We start from the raw sequence: 21,812 nt of genomic DNA, 5'->3' as shown, positions 1-21,812 counted from the left end.
GGGCATACATGGTATCACTCTTGGCTGGAAGCAGTGCTTAAACAATGGAAAAAACACAAACTTTGTCCAAAAACATCTCATGTTTAACTGTTTTCCACTCTTTCTTTGGTCATTATAGCCTTTTTGGCCAGGGTGAAGGGAGCATCTGCCATCAAACAAGAGGACAGCTGCATGTAACTACGATGATGTTTGCTAGTTCACCTTACATGCATTGGTTAGCCTACTCAACATAAATTACACACGTACAACATTAAGCTACTCACGCAGAGAAGAACGGATGCTGCTGCCATCATCATCCGTCATCATTTCTGCTACACTGGCAGGGCTAGGGGCCAGGACTCTCCTCTTCGGGTTTTTGGGGGATGTTGCTAACTCCGGGTCCGATAACAGGCACCACACCCGCAGTAGATGCGCTCGGTGTGAGGTCTCGCAGCAAGCTATCAAATACGGCGCATTTCTCGGCTTTTTAAAAAAACGCTATGCGTTGCCAGGTGTTTCATCAGATTTGAGGTGTTACTTCCTTTGACAGTATCACAGTATCAGCTTAAAGCAGTTGTTGCAGGCTGCTGAGTTTGCATATTTTGCTGTGAAGTACAGCCAGACTTTTGACCGCTTCGCCTTGGGCATTTTTAATCTGTAGCTCTGCTCTAAAAGAACGTACGTACCTGGACCCGCCTACTATCCTCGGAAACGTAAAATGATTGGCTCAGGAAAAAAAAGCACCGAAATAAAGCACCAAAATGTGCGCTGCTTTTCGGTCTGGTTACTACCGTATATGTCAGAACCGCTGCCATGATGGCACTGGATACCGGTACCCATCCCTAGGTTTGAATTGAATTGTATTGCTTTTACTAACTTCCTTTACTTTTTTCTCCAAATAATGCCTCCACCTCTCCAGGTTCTCTTTCCTCTATTCACTACTCTCACTACAGATTACAATGTCATCTGCAAACATTATAGGCCTGACCTCATCAGTCAGTCGGTCGATCACTATTGCAAACAAGATGGGGTTAAGAGCCGATACCTGATGTAATCCAATCCCACCTTGAATCTGTTGCTCCTACTGCACACCTCGCCACGGTCTTGGTGTCTTCATACTTATCCTGGACCACATTCACATACTTCTCTGCCACTCCTGATCAACTCATAGATTACCAAAGTTCCTCTCCTGGGACTCTATCACATGGTTTCTCTCCAAGTTTCTCTCTCTCATGGTTTTCAGTTGTTGAATCTAAATTGCCCATGGGTGTGAATCGTTGTCTGGCTCTTTGTGTTAGCCCTACTGGTGGCCTGTCCAGCATGTACCCTGTCTCTCGCCCTATGGTAGCTGGAATAGGCCCCAACCCCCTCCTGTGATCCTGCTAAATAAAAGAGACTGGATTGACTGGAAGTCCCTGTCAAGACTCCATAATTGCTATTGACTATAATCATGATTGTAATTTTCTCTCTTTATGCTAATGATTCTCAGCATCCTCTGTATTGGTACACTGCAGCAGTGTCACAGCAGCCGCAGAGCACAAAACTTTCATGGCACACAACAAACAAATTGTACCAAACCACCAAAGGCGAGATGCAATGTTGAAAATTGGGCTTGTTGTTTGGAATTTGTGCCTCACAGAGCCAGAAGCACATGTGTGTGTGTATGTTGGGAGGGTTGAAAACCTTGCCTGGGATTATGAGCTGAGTCACAGCGAAACTGTGAGGGAATTCAATCTATTTGCAAGTGGAATATGCATTTCGCGCTCTTTTAATTTGACGCGCATCAGGGGCTAAACGCCTCCCTGTCAGGAAGATTCTGGGCTGTTTGGAACTTGTTTAATCATCTTTCAAGAGCCAAAAGGACTGTTTCACCTACCTCTCTCTCTCTGCCTCTCTCTCCCTCTCTCTGCTTTAAGGACGGGCTAACAACTGATCTCGCAGGACTCTTTCTATTAATAACCACTCCTTCACTCCTCTGTTTCCCAGTGAGACAGCCTCATAATTAAACTGTGTAAACGCTGCTGCATTAGTGTTTTTTGCTTACCAGGGAAGCTTTGGGCCACTTTTCATTGTGCCAACATGTTTGGAAGCGTTTTTAATCTTCTTCTTGTTTGTGCTGTTATCGCATGGCACGGAGAGACAGACTCCTGAGGAGCTTACAATTGTCTTTTACTCTTTAATTTAATAACAGAGACTGATAATGAAGCAAAGTCGCTCTACTGTTGATTATGTTTTCCAGTGATCACACTTCAGGTTGAGTGGAACAGCACTTTTCAGTCTCATTTCTCTACTGTAGATTAGTTTCTGCCAGCACTAGAAATGGCTAATATTTCCATGCCATTAACTCCAAAGCCTGTGAAAATGACAGGAGATGGCAGATGGGGGCCATGTGGACATCAGTCTTCCAGATGCAGACAAGAGCATCTATAAACTCTCTGACGCACCTGCTGCAGGTATTAGCAGACCTCGACATTCGGCTAATGATGCATGGGAGGTAATTACAAAGGGATCACGGAAATTAGTTTCTTTCTTTATCAGACAAACACGTGGGCCAGGGCCAGGGCTGCACAGAAACTGCTAGTGTATGAGACACCAGGAATTCATGAGTGAAAGGCAATTCTATGTGACTCCACTGACTGCATAAAAATCTGTTCATGGACTACCAAAGATAAAAACCTTGGTGGTAGTTACTGCTACCATACGTGTCTCCAAGAATGCATATTCTCACTCATGATAGCAGCTGGTAGAGATCCTTCCTTTGTGCCTCTTTGGAGTGATAGAAACAACTAGTACTCACACTGAACTACAGTGATTTACTAATCCTCTCCCTCAAAAAATCAATACTTGTAGAGGTCAAACTGAGCTGCATGGAAAATGCAGATTACCTCGTCAATAGCTGACACACTCTCCTACACACTCACATGCTACAGTTTAGTGATGAGCCTGTGTCAGTGAAAGGAGGAGTAACTGCTCAGGATTTATAAAATGTTGATTTCACGCTTTCTTAGGTTGTTTTGGGAGAAATTTGTTTTAAAAAGTGAGAAAAGCTGAATTTCAAATGCGATGCATATGGTCAGCAACAATATCTCTGGTAACTTTACATGATGCTCAGCTGGCCCAATGTGTGTCAAAGAAATATCCGCCACACTATCACATCACCACCAGTCTAAACTGTAGATACAAGGCAGGATAGATCCATGCTTTTATGTTGTTCATGCCAAATTCTGGCCCTACCATCTGGACATCACAGACAGTGTCTGCATGCCTGAGCTGCTGCCATACGATTGACTGATTAGATATATCTGTGTTAACATGCAACTGAACAGGTATATTTAGTTCACAAAATGAAAATCACAAAAGACATGCAAGCGTTGGAAAACGAGGACATCCCGGGATGAGACAGCAATGGCAGCACCCCTGAGGGCACATGATATCGTCTGAGCCAGTCGCAGTTATTAGGCCCTGTGGTCTTCTCTAGACATCTAACGCTTCAGACATATTCAGCAGTCTGATTGGAGTGCTGAATGTGCGAATACAGCAGACACAACACTAAGCTCATGAATGAGACAGGGACTTACATGCAGTGGAGAGAATGGAAGAGGAGCAATGTAGTGCAATGTTGCATTAAAGTAAAATCATATTAAGATATGATTTAGCCTTGTTTGTGTTCCTATCTTGGTAAAATCTTTTCCAAACTGTCAACATGAAAACATAGGCAACACTAAGACACCCACCAGTCTGTTTTATGGACTCCCTGATAACTCCTTGATAACTTAGATCATAAAATCAGAAAATATAATAAACTATCTGCTCTGAATCCGGTAAAATAGTAACAAAAACTAAAGCATCACAAAATAGTCTTTCCACCATGGGATAAACTGGGATTTGGCACATTGAAAAACCCTAAGACCCAACGGAGAAAAATAAATAGTATGAAAATATCCATCCATCAATTTTTTTCTGCTTAACTGGGGCCAGGCTGCAAGGGCAGCAGACTAACTGACTAGCCCAAACCTCCCTCTCCCCATCCACCTCCTCCAGCTTATCTGGCGAAACACTGAGGTGTTCTCAGGTCAGCTGAAAGTCATAATCTCTCCTGCATGTTCTGGTCCCATGTTCTCCTGATAGATTGCACGGAACACCTCACCCAGGCGTCCAGGAAACATCCTAGTCAGATCCTAACTGACTCTTTTCTTCTGTGGGCTCACAACCTACAAGAGGCGCTGTAGAGGCCAGGTGCATGACATGACCGTGACATAAGCAGCTACAGCTGTGGTGGGCAGCATGTTTGACAGAAATAGAGAAAATCTTTGTGTCGGGTGGAAGTCAAGGGCAGAGGCCCTGGCGGTGGAGTTCAAGTTGGGACACTGTGTGAAAATAACTTTGATAAACCGATTTATACCGTGAGCTCCAGTGGACTGTACTTTTTTTGTGTACAAGCTAGATGTTCAACTAATTTTACATTGTAGATCTTAAGTTCACTGCTCTTTGTCAAATTTAGCCAACTACAATTTACAGTATGTTATCTCATGGATCGGTTATCAGGACAGGCAAGTCAATCAGTGCTTGACTAGTCAAATCAATAAAATAAACTTAATTAGCGTGAAACCAACATGAAAGCGATCTCTGTCTCAGAACAATGTTCTGTACTATAAATTATGTTTTATTGTCTGTGCACACTGTGATTTACGGTCCTCTTGTGACCAAATTTGGCATTATCTACACAAGCTAGCATGAATAGCAACTACTGCATGTATCGGAAGCAGATTTTTTTGTTGTAGTTTGAGTACACACGTTATGAATACTCCTGTATTGGTAGATGCTTTTCCTCTTTGTTGTATATTTTAAATATTTAGTGTCAGATCAAATAAACAGTGAAATATTCAGAACATCATGAAAGACACTTCTCACCTCAGCCATTTCCTGGTAAAACTGCTGCCCTCGGGCAGGTATAGGACAATCAAAGCAAGAACAAACAGATTTAAACACAGCTTCTACCCAACAGCAATATCGTATTTGAACATCAGCATTACCAACCATGCTGTGGTCATAAATGGTATGTTTTAGTCTGGTCTCTTCTCAGCACAGTAAACAGCTGCTCATTAAGATGTTGTAGGGCCGTGGTAGGGGGATGGGTGGTGGGAATAACTGGTTTATTGGCTCTGTTTGCCCCCTACACCACTATACTAGCTCAATGGACTATTTTACCATCATGGTTTCTTTTCAACCTTAAGCTTTAATAAATGTAACCAAATCTAGCCTAACACACACATGCATTATATTTAATTATGTACTGTAGTATTACACTGTATATTAGCTGAGCTCCTAAACCCTTCTCCTCTTCTTTACAAGCCAAGTGAGTCATTTGCTGTATAAAGCATAAAGCATAGCATAAAATGTTGAAAGGCAAACTCATTTTGTAATGTCTCCGAGATAATAGAAACCTATTAGTGAGGACATGAAGTGCACAAAGAGCATAGCAGTGAACAGAACAACACAAGCAGCCAATAGTGAGCTACTCGAACTTTAAGAGTGTCCCCAATGCAGTTGAATTCTGCTCTTGTTCGATCATGTTATGTACTGAGAGGAGAATCACAATGTAGTGGTGTGAAAATGCAAAATGTGAGCTTGATACAGCTTTCACGGAAAAAGTCATACATGCTGCAGCTGCTGGATTAGTGTGGTGGCATTTTGAAAATGACTCTGCAGTGCTGACAAATAGCATTTGACAGGCATTGTTCCTGGATGTGGGGAATGAGATTATTCAGCTTGAAGTGGCTGAAATACACATTGCCTTAGATTTATGAAACTGTGCAAAAGGTAGTCTGCTGTGGCATGTTTAGCTCATGCTGCTGAAATATACGATTTTACATCGTTTTCCAGGACTTCCCTCTGACTGGAAAGATCGAATCCTTGAAACCAGATTTTCCTGTATAGGTGAAAGCTCCAAACTTCATTTTGTATCTAAAGATTAAATAAAAAATTACATAACAATGGATCTCGTGTTCATTTCTCTCCTACTCATAAACCTACAGAGAATTATTTCAAAACTGAATCATAATAAGATTAACCTCAGTTCCATAATACAAGCTATTTTAGGGTATAATGATCTGATAAACCCTGCAATTTACCACACAGCAGACAGACAGAAATAACAGCTAGGTAAAATAGTGAGGCGTTTAACAAGTATTCAAATATTTCCATCCGTAGATAGTGGAGACCAAGACCACAGCAGATGTCACCAATGTCAGCTAAGAGGAAACTGAAATTACAATTCTCATGAGCTGACAAAATTGGACAGAGGAAGACTGGAAAAATGTTGTCTGGTTTGACAACTCTCAATTTCTGCGGTGATATCAAAATGTCAGGGCCAGAATTTAAAAAAGGACTGATCCATCCCGCCAACACCACCAGCACCAGTTTAGGCTGCTGGTGGTGACACAATGGTGTGGGGGGTATTTTCCTTGCACAGGTTGGGCCCCTAGTATCAACTGAGCATTGTTGTTGACTGTGTCCATCTCTTTATGACCACATTGGATCGGCCTTCTGATGCTGCTTCCAGCAGAATATCACAAAGCTGTAACATGTCACAAAGCTCGGATCATCTTAAACTATCTCTTTTCTCTGTACTCAATATAATAATACCTTTAATCAGATTTCAGTGTAATATTACCTTGGGGATGTGTGGACTGGAAGCACTAAGTATTTACATGATGTTATTAGGGCTGGGCGATATGGCCTAAAATTCATATCTCAATATTCTTTAGCTAGATGGCGATATACAATATATATCTCGATATTTTTTAAAGCCATAAAGTAAGAACTAAAAGAGAATTCTTAGTCACACTGTGTCCCAGATCTCACACAGGCACTTTTATTAACATACAGCGTAGATGTACATGAAAAAATTACTCAGAGATAAATTATCAGCATTTATTAAATAATAATTCTCCATAAATAAAATAAAACAATGTTGTTTTTGTGCATAACAAAACGCTCACAACTGTGCAGTCAAAATGTAAACTAAAAGACGCTGAGCATAACAAAGACAGACAGATTTCACCGCTGCTCTGTTCCCAAGTTCTACTGCGTGACTGACAGCCTGGAGTTTGAAATCCGCTTCGTAAGCGTGTCTCTTACAGGTGCCATTTGTGCTCGTTATGCGCACACAATACGGTAATATTATATTGAAGCACAGTATGCATTACTCCACGAGGCTCCAGACTCCGCTAGCCGTAATGCTCCAACAAATCCATCAAGCGGTGCAGCTTCGTAGCTTACCAAAGTCGTACTAAAGCATTTTTGACAGATTGCTCAGCCCTTTGTACCACATAAAATCGGTTCGCGGTCAGTAAGCACAACCAGAACTCATACATTTTTGAGAAAATGAAAGGATTTTAGTGTACGGTTATATTAGGGCTGCACGATTTTGCATAAAATGAGAATCACGATTTTTTTGGCTTAGAATTGAGATCACGATTCTCTCACGATATTCTTTTCCAGTATAAATATTTATTGCACTTATTAACTGCACATCAACTTCGCAACAGTTGAGACTGAACATAAAAACAATAAATAAACATAAAAACAACAAAAGTCTCACATTTTGTTGTTGCCGCAAAATGTTGTACTGCTTGAAATTCCGTCTCCACCGTTGCTCGACACTGCGTGTATAGAGCAGGTAGTGCAACAATAGAAAAATAGTTGCGGGACGGCACTGTGTAGCGTTTGTCTAGGGTGTTGATCATTTCCTAAATCCCTCGTTTTGCACAGTGTTGATGGGAGCCATATCTTTGGTCAGGTGATAAGTGATAGCCTCCGTAATTTCTTTGTGCCTGCGGGAGTTCGACGTGAAGCGCTGTATAAGGTTCCCGTTATTGATGTTTGGGTGGTTGACCGGGACGGATTTTCTCCTGTCACTTTCTCGTCATCCCTGACGTGCTCTCCGTTGTTTTTTCCCTGCTAATTTTAGCAGCCAGCTTCTGTATCACGTGGTATAAGGCTCCGCCCTTGTCATTTGTTGAGCAGGAAGAGTGAGCGCTTGTTTTCATGCAGATTACGTCCCGGATCAAAATGCGGTACAATCGTCGTCTTTTTTTTTTTTTTTTTTTTTTTTAAATCGTTGTCATTCGGAAATGAGATCGGACGTAAGTATGAATCGAGATCGCGATTTTCTAACAATTAATCGTGCAGCCCTAGGTTATATGTAAGGTACTTTGTTTCAGGGCAGGAGGCTGGGAGACTTCGTGGTCTGGGATACAGCACACATTTTCACACACTCTTCATTTTGCACTTTATGGCGCTGTTGTAAATGGTGAAAATACTAGTAATGCTAGCTGCACGGCGTCAACACGTTAACGAGGTAACCGTTAACGCGTTGACGCTGTGCAGCCCCACGCACGGGGCAATCCGCAGTAACTCGTTAACGGAGATTTGCCGCGTTAATACAGTTATGGCGTTAACGTCATTTTAACGAGAGTAATGCTGCAGCACTAAAATAGTAATCTCTAAATGTTTTCTTTTTACCGACCAGCTCCTCTTTGATAGCTACCGTGTCCATCTTGTCGTTAACTGCAGGTGAAGCGATGGGGGAGGGGGAGTTGTGTTCAGTGAAGGAGAGAGGCAAGGCAGAGTAACGCAGCGTAGAGACAAAAGTGGACGAAAGAGAGGCAAACTTGTGGTTCCACAAGTATAATTATAACGTAACATAGACTATATCGATATAAACGATATTGTCACATCTCTTATTTCGTATAAAAATATATTGATATATTTAAAAACTCAATATATCACCCAGTCCTAGATGCTATCATGTATATAATCTGTATATATTATCCTCATGTTAATTAATGTTATGATTAATTAATTTTTAAACAAAGGCCATGTTCTGATAACACAAAAGAACTGAAGCAAGGCAGAAATGTACACCTGTTTCAGACTATATTAAGTAATAACTGACCACAACTATGAGGTCATTATGTAGCAGTCTGATGTCCATAACAGGTCCTGTCATTAAGGTATGGCACAATGGAAGCTATGCATTGCCACATCTCAAATAACAGACTAACAGACTGCTGCTTAGATTTAATTTGTTAAAAGAGAATATATTATATAAGACTTAACTACATTCTAAAAAAAGAGAGAAACTGGTGTGGAGGTGGGTTGCAAAGCGACTTGCAGATGAGCGCCAACTGTGGACAGGCTGATGCAGCTTATATAACACATCAATATGAGATTTGGCAGTTGGATGTGAAGAAAGCTATTAGGTAAGCATTCAGCTGATCTGTCAGAACTCTATCTGAGCTTGACTTTAAGGTCTCTCTGAAGTAGGGCTGTGCGATATGACCAAAATCTCATATCCCAATATAAGACATCTATCGTCCCGATAACGATATAAATCACAAAAATTTAACATTTTCTGTAAATTCTGTGAATCTCGGGCAGCTCGACTTGGCTGAAGTGTTTCCAGCTGGGCGTCGCGTACCTGGAGTCGAGTGTTTTAACAGATGCATGAAACGATACATTTTTAGACATAAGTTGTAACGGCCGCCATTTTCTTTGTGAGTATTTATTACACGGCGTGCTGCGGGGAAAAGCCTGTTCTAACGTTTGAGTCTAAGGTTCATTTTTAGCACCTGATGGGCCTTTTTTTGCTTCTCATCCGTGTGATGCCATAAAACAGTGCCTTAGATCACCCCTAAAACATGCCACACTCAAGCAAGTACTAATAAACTGCTGTTGACTCAGTAAGTGAAAGACACGTTGAACAATCAGACATTTAACGAGCTGTGTTATATTTCTTCAAGAGCAGTTACTCAACACTGCTAGGGAAAATACATTAAAACGTAATAGGCATCTAGTTTAAAAGAGGTTCTCTTGCACTGCTTGCAAGAGGGCAGCTTGTCAAGAGAGGCTGTAGTACACGCCCAAATCAGAAAACATGCAACGAGACAGATGCATAAATTAACATGCGCCACACTCATATCTTTGAACTGAGAACCAAAGGCCACTCTGATCCACTCTGCAGGGGAGCTCTTGCTTTGATGTATTTGAAAAGGAGGTTTAAAGATCAATTACATGTCTACTGTCACCCCAAAGACTGATTTAACTTTGGAGTTTAAAAATTCAAAGTAACACTGACTCGATCACAGATCATCATATTTGAGTGAGTTAGATGACCAGTCTGTCAAAAAGATTTCATCTGAAGGGGGGATACAGAAAAAGTTCTCCATTTGATAAAAAAGTCCCTACTATGGTCCAGGAAGTTTTAACTATGAATTCTTTTTCAGTTAGTTATTTAATTATTTATTCCTACCCTGAAAGCCCTTTACATGTCTGTCTCCTATTGCCTCTGATCTCTCTTGTTTTTGCAGAGTCGAACTTGAAGTCTGCACACTCTTCCCACTATACCTTATACAGTTGCGGAGGAAAACCATGACATTTGCCTGAAAGCTCACCCCACACTTCCTGACACTGGTGGTGTTGCCAGTACATCTAGAACAATATGCCTTAGGACCTACTTTCACCTCAAAATCCACCTGTAGGGCTTGAGGCCAAGGGAGGAAATCATTATTGCCTGTCTCCCTTGGAGATTCCTTGAGTGGGGGGAATCTCCAAGGGGTGATGAAGTCAGACCCTTAAGGCCAAAAATGTGAAATGGCAATAACAATAACATATTATCTGTTGCAAAAAGCTTAAAAAAATTGGTCTGCATCCCCCGTCAAAAGGAGTTTTCAACTACAGATACACAACTGGCCCAGCGCTTCACCTGAAGCATAGACGTAAAATCTTCTGGCTTCCTTCTTTCTTTGGCAAATGCACTTTTTCATTATTAATGACCATTATTATGATTTATACATATGTTCATATTTTTAAGGAAAGAGGTCATGAGTTTCAGATGCAAGTTAGAAGATTTGAAGCTCTACAGTCTGATATACAGCAACTGTAAATCTTCAAATGCAGCACTGCTGGAATCAAATCGACAAAAACAAAATGCAAACACTTCACCTTTTCAAATGCAAAACTGCCATCTCGATTCAAAAGTTTACTTTGTTGTGGCACTTCCCTTTTTTCTTACTGTCGTCAACATGACCCAAACACGTCACCATGCATTAGACCCTAACTGTGCTAAAATAGAAGCCAAATACACTCTATCTCCAGGAGGCAACAGGCCAAGTGCTGTATTCTGCATTCACCACACAATAACAAAATTAATATTTGATTCGGATTGGTACAGCCACTTTCTGTCTCCTGCAACAGCCTGAAGAACACAATAGTTCTCCTGTTTCCCATAGGCAGTTAGGGCTACTTTAAATAGCACTCCGCAGCAGCAGCACAGCGAGCACTATGCCCTGCAGGAAACAGAGTCTGAGTTAAGAGTTGCAAAAGAAAAGTTGACTCAAAGTCAAGGAAAGCAAGCTTAGGACGAGGCAAAGTTAGGACAAAGTAACACTGTCAGAAAAATGTAAAAAAAACCAAACAAACAAAAAAAACATTTCGTTTTCGTTTTTGAGATTTTACCTCAGCAAACTGATGCACAACAACAGGAAATCAATAACATGCTTAATTGACTCAAGGTCTCAAACTGTTTTCTTTCAGCCTCTCAAAGAATGAAAGTCAGCTGGCCAGTCTTTGATAATATTGCCTGGATGGTAGTGTTCATATGAGTCCCTTCAACTCCTGTTACTGCAGATGTCCTGTAGCGGCAGGCTAGCCATCAGACTCACTGGTCTTGAAACTCAGTTTGACAGTGAGTGAGCGGTGGCATCTGCAGAGAGATAGAGGTCCACTACCTGATGATGCTCAGGCAGGAGGAAACCAACTGGCTGCCTTCCTCAATTTGACCTTGAGTTGACTGATTGGGGCATCGCCAGTTTCAGCGCGTCGGGTTAAAGGACAGGTACAGATGTGTTTACATAGATTTACTACATTTTTTATTTTATCTTGTCAGAAACTCCTTAAAACTCACTTGCAAGAACATTAAAGTGGACGTGAGATGGTATTTGGCATACTGCAGACAAATTTTGTGGTTTCTTTAGTCCATCTCTCTATTTTGGTAGTTACTAGCCAGCTCCAAAGCTAGCCACCAAAATATCAAAATAATAGGGCTTTACTGAGATTATTCAATAATCCTATTGATAGAATATCATTAATTAGTGAGCTTCCATGTCAGGAACTATATTAACCATTAGAAACAAAGGGCAATTCAGTTTGTGAACAGTAAGGTTAATGAAGGGAAAATTTGGGGGATTTATTTGGATACAATACTTGGCTTTGATTACCAATCTAACACCAGTCCTAAATTTATTTTGCAGTAGTTAGTTGTATCACTTTGCAATACTTAAATACAAAATGAGAGATTAGAGACTTATTTGTAACTTTAAAATGCTTTGTAGCTTTTCAGTAATGGCTTTTCTTGTTTACTGCAACTGTGCTGTCAAAGTTTGAATTCAGCAATGATCTCTTGGGGTTAAAATGTTAGGTAGTGTGGATGAATACCCCTTAAAGTATGAGCTGTGGAAAATCTCAAAGTTCAGTTTCTCTTTTGGTTATATCTGTATTTCTAGGTTTGCATTCAACTGAGGCTAAATGAAAGAACAAACAACTGGGTGAACTCAGGTGTATGTCAGTGTGGAGCTGCAGGGCTCAGGTGGATAGATTTTCCAAGTGTCTCTGGGGGCAGTGCCTAAACAGCACAAATCTTGTCATTAGCTCCAATAGAGTAGTATAGTATATCAGGGTCATGTGACTCTCACCTCATAATGGGCGACCCGCTGGGACTCGGAAATGAGCTGAGCGCTGCACACTTTGCAGTAGCTGTCTGTGAAAAGCCCTTGGTCCACCTCTGTTGACTTCATCTGGAGAAGGAGAAAATGAGTTTACTGACTGGAGTTCCGTTTTTGGCAGGTGTTTTTAAGAACTGCACACATAATGCTGACTGTTTTTGAAAGAAAAAGCCCATTTCAGACAGGATGAGTCAAAAGAAGTTAGGGAAAATGTTTTTTTATTTAAACGGCAAGTCCGAATCAAACTGGACCTCTCTGACTAACAGTTTTGACAAAATGACATAATATGTCCACTGTACATTCACACAAACACAGAAAGCTGTCTGATTTCCATTGGTACTATCAGGCAGCCTTGTTTTGTAGGTCTACAGGGAGCTGTGACAAACCAACCAAGATGTAATAGAGCAAGTAAACAACAAACTCATATTTTCAACACAGTTAATCAATATTTTATTAACTTAGTGACAGATGCTGAGCAGCTTTTGCAAGCAATGAGTCAGAAAAACTATACAAAATATCCCACTTAAGACATGAAGCTAAAATGTTATTTGTTAATGAATAAATAACAAGAGATCAAAGACGAGCTGTTCCTGGGAATTCATTAAAGTATAAAATTGAACTCCAGGCTGTGTGTTGTTGGAGAAAAAAATGTATTCTAGGTGACATGGCTGCAAAAACCTTTTATTTTCATAGCTGAGCCCTCTCTGCTTTCTATTACTAATTCAGCCTAGTTTACAACAGAAGCTCGCATTTCATATTTGGAAGCAGTCAGGCTTAACTCATCCTCATTTACAAAGGTGCAGCTTCATTTGGAGCCACGGGACAGAGGGAACTTAGGAGGAACGTATCTCAAACTTGTTTCAATTTACAAATTTGATAGCTAATAGCTCTGTGCTATTAGCAAAAGTAGGAAAATTGTAACAAGTTTTAAGAAGTCTTAAAGATTGGATGCATTGGATGCAGTTTCCCATCCGGGTGGGGATTTTGCAGTACAGGATTCTCTGTAGTGCAAAATCATAAGTCCTTCAGTCACCTGAGGTAATAACTGGTCTTCCCTCTCCGGCTGGATCCCATTCATGCTGAGAGGATGAAGGTTCTTTGCTAGTTTTCTGGTAATGTCCACTGTTATCTCTTTGTTGGTCTTACACACATTCAGCTCAAGATTGTCAAGCAATACTAAGATGCATTAACCCTCCTGCCTTCTTGGGACCTTTTTGTGCCACTGCTATGTGTTAAATGGCTGCCATTTCCACTGTGTTCAGTGGAATATAACCAAACTTGCCACAGGATAGTTTTTACCTGTCAATGTTAATATTCCAGTGTGAATTCCTTAAATCAGCCTAAAATGGCTGAGCAGCAGAAATCCCCACACCCATCACCCTGGGGACCATTTTCTGCCCATTGACTTCCATTATAAACGCTATTTTTCAACCCCAAATTATCATCATATGATTTTATTTTTTCTTCTTTTCTTGGATGTCAATGAAGACTCAGGGCCTTGAAGTTTTAATTTTTAAATTGCAAAAAAAAATGCAAAAAAAATAATGGCAGGTCAAAATGTATGTTGGTGCCAATCTTTGGTCCATCTAAAGGCCTACTTATAATGACAATCACATATTACTTCAACTGGTTTTTTGTGGAAATATTTAGTTTCGTTTTTTGGTTTTTGGGGCTTATAACACAGGGCGCTCATGTAATAACACTGGGATTTGAAGGGTTAAAACAACGAAAATATAATTAAAACTTTACATGAATATTTCAGGGAGAAGTAGTTTTACAAGGTTGGCTAATTTAAAGTGGAATAAAATATGGATATATGGTCTTTTTATGGCGTGGCTGAGAATGGTCCCTAGGGTGATGGGTGTGAGTTTTTTAAAGGATGGCAGGAGGGTTAATAACAAGAAGATGCATCTTGGTATTGGTTTTAGATTCAAAATCTCTACTCAAGGAATCATTGCACAGCATATGATCATCAAAGTTTTAATCCTCCTCAAATCACTTAGTAGGGCCATGGTGAGGATGAGTTTGGTCTTAAAAACTGCACCAGGTGTCCTCTGGTTTGTCAAGCACAAGCAGGAAACACAAATATTCTGACAGAGAGCTGGAAAATGCCAAGGCAAAGGGCTCATTAGAGACTTGTCAATCTCAAGGCAGACAAACCTTAAATTATACCCTACTTTAACATTTGTTTTTTGTTAAGGAGATAACATTCTATAAAAAAAATTAGTGTCACAGTGAACAGAAAAATGCTCTTAAGCAGCAACAGAGTACGCAAAAAGAGACTGAGCTCACAAATCAGAAGTAAGATCACTGTCTCAAAGTCATCATTAAATTCAGAGTTTTCAGATGATTCACCCCTGTTGGCCATAATGTTTTAGACCTAGAGGTTTCCTCTGCCTTTTACATCCAGTCTGTGTGGTTTTACAAGCTTCCCATAAGTGTACTCTTTAATATTCACAGAGAGTACCACTTAGCTTGTGGTAATGTATAATTTGCATGGCTTATTTGGGGTCGGATTTTACATTTTCATTGGCAGAAAGATGAAAAAAAATCTTTTTCCTTGTTATTACTAATTGATAGTTCATCATGCCAACAAACCAAGTGGCTAAATTTACATCCACTGGCCAGAGAATATCTACTTAGAACATAAAAAATTATATTGACTGATACAGCAAAAGAAAGAGACACACAGAAATTTGGTGGTCGTCTTTAGGCAAGGTAGGAGGATGGAAATTTATTGACAAAATGATTTTACACTAATTCTGTTTCTAGACCTGAATCTTTGTTTATTGCCCTAATGATTCATGATAAATTTTGTGTGTGGAAAAGAAATTCAGCCTACAGTAGTTTCAGCATCAGAGAAAATGTTGGATTCTTGGAATATGAAGCACCAGCAACAGAACAGAAGAATAAACTTGCATGTTATTCAAGTATGAAATATTTGCACTATCATTCAATTCAGTTTAATTCAGTTTTATCTATACAGCACCAAACAGTCACAACAACAGTCGCCTTAAGGTGCTTTATATTGTAAGGTAGGCCCTACACTACCCTACCCTCTGGCAGCAAAGACATTATGGTCAGACTGAGAAAACAGGGGCAAAACATGTCAGGAGTGTATGTGTCTGCAGATAAACAGCAAGAGAAGAAGAGAAACATAAATAAGTCAGCACTGCCACTCTCTTCCAAAGTCTTGTAATCAGTCGAGAGCACCGTCACTTCTAGTTCAGATTCTAGAGGACAAACAACATAAATAAGCATCTTTGAGAGCTCTATCAGCCTGTGCCAGTTGGAGCCACTCACTATTTTAGCAAGGGTGCACAGATGTGCAAAATGAATAATTAATCTGCCTAAATTCTGTTAAGAAGCAGAGGCATCAGGGGTAACTTCTGCAGAAGCCTGGGAATGAAAGCAACTCTTATCTCTGACTTCATTTTCCATAGTTAGAAGGAGGTCTCAGTTCTATTTCTGCCATTGTAAAGTCTGCATATTCATCTTAGTTTGGACTAAATGGCCAAAACCCTACAATGTGGAGTAAACAGAGAAATAAGTAAATATTTTTCTGTTATCTCTCTCCACAATGCATAATCCTGCGAGACACGAAAAATCATTCAGCTGGATTTATTGTTAGGATGTGAGCTCTGACCCTATATTTTGTCTGCATTTAAGGTCAGCAATGGTGGGAGTTTACTGTAAAAATCTCAACACCGCCTAATAAATAACAGTAAAACAATGCCTCTTAAAAAGTTATTTGTTGTTAGTGGTTTTGATTTTGGGTAATGCTGTATTGACCTATTTCACTAAGAAGCGAGACCCCTTGTAACACCTTCGTTAGGCTTTTTTCCTCTTTTGTCCTGTTCTCTGAAACTCTGAAACCACCCTTGTGCATCTTCTGTTTGCCATTAGACAAACATTAGATTCATGTTCTTTAAATCTGTATCTCATTGTGAGTCAGAGGTGTACCCAGACAATTTACATAACTAGAATTTGGCTAATTTGCCAAATTGTTCCCTCAAAACCTCATAATGTCCACAAAGTGGCTAGTGAATCACTTAGGGGTTAGGTTTAGGTAGCATTTTATGTATGATTCTACTTATGCGTAAGAAGGATTCTGAAAAAATACAAAACATTGCTTTTCAAGTCCAGTCGCTTACATGTATCCTTACCCTCAATCGGTCAAATGGTTGCCCCTCCCTGAGCCTTTTTAGTTAGTTTTTCCTTCCCACTGTCGCCAGGTGCTTGCTCATAGGGGGTCATCTGATTGTTGGGGTTTTCTCTGGGGTTTATAAGCACCTTGAGGTGACTATTGTTGTGATTGGGCGCTATATAATTGGATTTAACTGAACTGAATTTCGACCTAACAGATCTTCTGTTATAAGATTGGGTTTGGTTTGGGTCTGTCAGAAAATAGATGGAAGGGATAGCATTAAACCAAACCACAAGTCTACTTCCAACCCTTCAAAGGTCACCAACTCTGTGTTTCATACTTGATATTCTCAGTTATAGCCCAAAGAGTACACCTATGCTAATAGTTCCAGTCAAAAGCTTGTTAAGCCCTGTGTACATATACAACTATGTGTTATATAGCTAATGGTCGGCCATTAGTAGAGAGTTCAAGCTCTACCAACTACATTCACACTCCGATGGATGCATCGGAGAGCAACTTGGGGTTAGTATCTTGGCCAAGGATACTTGACATGCAGACTGGAGGAGCCAGGGATCGAACCGCCAACCTTCCGATCAGTAGGTGACCTGTTCTACCTCCTGAGTTACAGCCACCCCTGTGCTAACGTGGTGCCAAGTAAGCTGAAGAGGTCCTGAGAAATAAAGCCCCTTGTTGTTAGGTCTGAACCTAGTGGTCAGCTCATGTTTCATTCCTGTAAAGATTAACTTAATGAGAAGTGGTGGATGGGCAAAAATAGAAAAAAAAATAATTATTTTTTACCTGAGAAGAGAACTTGTTCCTGAGTGTGTCTATCACACAAAGGCACAAGAGAGAAAGCAGGAAACGTCCTGCTGAGTATTAAGCACAGCGCTCCAAAGAGCAACAGCTTCTCACCAAATTAACATGTGCCTCTCCTTGGTGTTCAATTCATTAAGCTAATGGATTTTACTGTCAGATACATTGCTATAATTGCAAGAGGTTGACTCTCTTCTAAATGAGAAAAATATTAATTTTTACCCCGTGTAATTGGATAAGGGGAGGCATCGCACTTGTAAACCAACAGGGGGTCCTTTACACAATTCAATCATCAATATCTGATCAGAGCAGCTGTTGTTAACAACATTACAGGCAAGCTCTCTCAGCACAGCTCCGTGAGCTCATTACGGAAGTTATGTTGCCACTCTGTCCCTTGTTTCTCCTTCACCAGAGAAGTCAGAAGAAACAAACCAGCACATTTCACACCAATGATCAAATTAGCAGAAAGCCAGCTTTCCTGCTTACCGACCTTCTTTGACTACGACAAAGTGTTAGCACATCAACGGAGGCAAGCTCCGTAGAGCTGGAAAAGTGAGGCTGGGGATAGAAAAAAAGAAAAAAGCTGACGAAACAGAGGGAGAGAAAGAGTTCAGAGATGAAAAGAAGGTTACAGTGGCGAGTGCCCAGCAGATGCTGCTGCTAAAAAGGTCAGTTGTAAATCGTTATGGAGTGTGTTAAGCTGGGAAGCTGGATGAATGCCCATGCAGATGAGCTGGACTCGTGCTGGCCTTAGTGGCAGATGACCCTTTGGCTAAGAATAGTTCAGATAACAAATAATGATAACCAGCTAAATGGGCACTGCTGCTGTCACAACATAAAAATTCCAGCTTTGATCCCAATGTCAGGTAGGAAACATTTTAATACACAATTCTATCGCCTCTGTCATTGCCTATCATATGAACAGACATTCTGACTTGACTATCAGAATGTCCCAGGCCTATTCTTTGGACGGGTTAGGCCTGTATTGGTTACACTGTGAATGAAAATAAAAGTGCATGAACAGGAAACACAACACGGAAAGACCTCTGGAGAGTGCACACACCCAGAAAATATCCAGTTCTCTGCCAGCTTTTAATTAGATCTTAAATTATTTTTTGTAGGCCACATGAGAATGTCAGTGAGTACGGGACAAATGCTTCTTTTGATCAGACGCTGCCAATAGGTTAAAAATGAGCTGTCTGAACAGCATGGCATTACTCTGTTACACTTGTATCAGTACTACATTTTATCCTCAGTGGACTTTTCTCTTTTTCTGAATCAATGCCAACATACCAGGAACTGCAGATGAACGTCATGAAATCCCCAAAGTTATCTGAGTATTGATTTTGGGCTAATCTGTTCAAGTAGAAAACTAAAGACGAAAAATCACAATTAGAAATGTACACAACAAATGTATGCGGCAAATTTTATAGCAACTCAGAGCTGTTGCGATAACCCACTGAAATCCAAAAATACAGTGGGAATGTGTTCCTAGACAGACAGTGGATCAAACAACACCTGAGACTTTTTTGTTTGCTATCAAACTTGAATATCTATATCAGTGACTTTTTTTTATGACAATCAATTCTTGAAAGACTCTTAGAAGTCAGGAGGTCAGAAAAATTATTAGTTAATCATTCACTGACATTCATTGTTGGAATGAATTTATCAGATTTCAATAAAAGATTGATCGGAATTGGACAGAAGTGAGAGCAAATGGAAGTTGCAGGTTTTGAAGGTTTAAGAACATGTAATGTAAGTTAATATGTCACTGTTACGTCCCACCCGAAGGGGTCTAGGCATGCGAGTGAGGGGACCAGTAACAAATGAGTCCAGAACAGAATGAAAGGAAAACAGACCAGTGTTTTTAGTAAATAAAATAGTCTTTATTATAGATCATCTTAACATAAAGAGCCGGCAACGCCGTTTTACCAATAACACTTGGAAAAAGAGAAAAAGGGTTGCAACAACAAAGAACACAACAACCAAACAAAAACTCCACACCACGAGGAGGTACTTCCAGGGGCCCACAAGCTCACCCTGTCACTAACAGCAGCTGGCTTTACTGCTGCCAAGGCTCACAAGCCCACACTACTCACGCAAAGCAGCTATGCTGTTTCCACAACTCCACACTGTGAGCAGGTTAACCACACACAACGCAGAGACACCAGAGAACACCCCACCCTGTTCACAGCTCATCCCCAGCTTATATGACCTCCGAGAGGTGATTGCTGACTGGGCCCAGGTGGTAAATGAGTCCAATGAGCAGCAGCTGTGTCCTGGGGAGAGAGAAGAGCAAGAGAGAGACGGGGGGTGGAGCAAAAGAGGAGGAGGCGGAGAAAAACACCACGCCCACACAAGGGCAGTATCAGGAGGCCCAGCTAGGGCCGTAACACCCCCTCCCATAAATACAAACCAGTGGTTTGTCATAGAACGTCCTACCCAGCTTTTAAACATATCACCTACCATCCACCATAATAACGGTTAGGCATACCCTGCCGAATCTGCCAAGACCTTTTTGATGGGTTGAAAACACTGCACGGGGTTGGCTCAAGTCCCTCAACATAGTGTCCCAAATGACAGCCAAATGTTTTTTGAGCCATCACATATGGAGAACCCATCAGGCAGCTAGAAGGCCTTACAGCAACACTTCTCTGACGCTTCTTCGCTAGGTCATGGCAAAAGGCATGCTGGTTAGCCAGAGGTGCAGGTTGAAATGGTTGTGTCACACACAATCTATCACACTGTAGGTCATCTGGACCCGAGAGACCGTCATCAGGTGGCAGATTACAATTAGTTGATCTCTGACAGTGACCAAATGACACCACTGAGCAATTATGCTCCAACTGTTGCCTAGGACTGGCAACTTTGTCGGTTTGTGAACCACAGTTCACTCTTTTGAAAGCAGATCGATTTTGCTTTGAGTTTGCTTTCAAACAGTGAGCAACCAGGTGGCCAGGTTTGTGGCAGAAGAAACAGAGCTTTGTTTTGGCTCTTGAAACCACGCCTGTATCGGCTTTGTTAGCTGGCACACTCCTAACTCTCAAGACTGACTGTTTCTGTTTGTAGGCCCCACAATCTGCTATTAAATGGCCAGACTTTAAACAGAAAAAACACTTTCGTTTCACACTGGAATGGGACACAAGTACCTCACCCTTTCGGTACTGTGTAGCTGGCACATCACTAACCTTCACTAGGTCATCGCGTCGGTCGTGCTTAATGACACTGGTTTTATGGATGAGGGCAAACTCATCAGCCAGTGTTGCAGCATGCTGTAATGAGGAAACCTTCTGTTCACTGATATATACCGCGATGTGCTCAGCAATGCAGTTCTTAAATTCCTCTATGAGCATTAGTTCCCGGATCGAAGCCAGGTCAGTGGCTTTGCAGGCCGCACACCACCGATCGAAAAGAACACCTTTTTCCCTGGCGAAATCAAGATAGGACTGACCCTGACCTCTTCTCAACCCCCGGAAACGCTGCCTATCGGCTTCTGGGACCAGCTCATAGGCCAGCAGGATAGCCCTTTTCAGCTTGTCATAGTCCAAGCTGTCCTCAGCTGACAACGAGGAACAAACTTCTTGAGCCTTACCCGCCAGCTTACATTGGAGCAAAATGGCCCATGAATCCCGTGGCCAGTGCAAGGCCGTGGCTATTCGTTCAAACGACTCGAAGTAGCTGTCGGCCTCAGTGTCACGGAACATCGGAACCAGACGACTGTTTTTCCCTACGTCAAACGAGGTGTCGGCCTGACGAATGGAGGCAGTCGGAGGAAGGGAAACCTGCCGGAGTTCCAGCTGTCGCAACCTCACAGCTGTCTCTGCCTCCACCTCCACCTTCATCAGCTCAACCTCCCTAGCCCTAGCCAGTTCCGCGTCCAAACGCCTAAGCTCTAGCTCCCTTTTCAGCTGGAACTCTCTCTCACGCTGCTCCTTCTCCAGCTGGAGACGAGCCAGACGGACACGGAGCTTAGCATCCAGCTTCGAGCCTTCACTTGATTCAATGGAGAGGGGTTCGAAGCGAGGCACTGTCATGGGTTTGTTCTCAGGCAGCCCCTGATCAACAGGTGTCGACACCAATGGACCTAC

General features: G+C 41.4%; 1 protein-coding gene across 1 annotated transcript in view; it reads right to left on the bottom strand.

Moving 5' to 3' along the window:
- zmat4a (zinc finger, matrin-type 4a) overlaps nucleotides 1-21,812 on the bottom strand; it is a 155,858-nt gene that overhangs the window by 111,487 nt on the left and 22,559 nt on the right. Inside the window, exon 2 of the mRNA XM_082554948.1 lies at nucleotides 12,735-12,836. Within this exon, the coding sequence (XP_082411074.1) occupies nucleotides 12,735-12,836 (102 nt within the window). The remainder of the gene's footprint in view (nucleotides 1-12,734; nucleotides 12,837-21,812) is intronic.

This window comes from Aulonocara stuartgranti (assembly GCF_965226115.1).
Source record: "Aulonocara stuartgranti genome assembly, chromosome: 12".
Classification (NCBI taxonomy): Eukaryota; Metazoa; Chordata; class Actinopteri; order Cichliformes; family Cichlidae; genus Aulonocara; species Aulonocara stuartgranti.
Note: the sequence above shows the minus strand (reverse complement) of the source record. Positions and strands in the feature narration are given on the sequence as shown.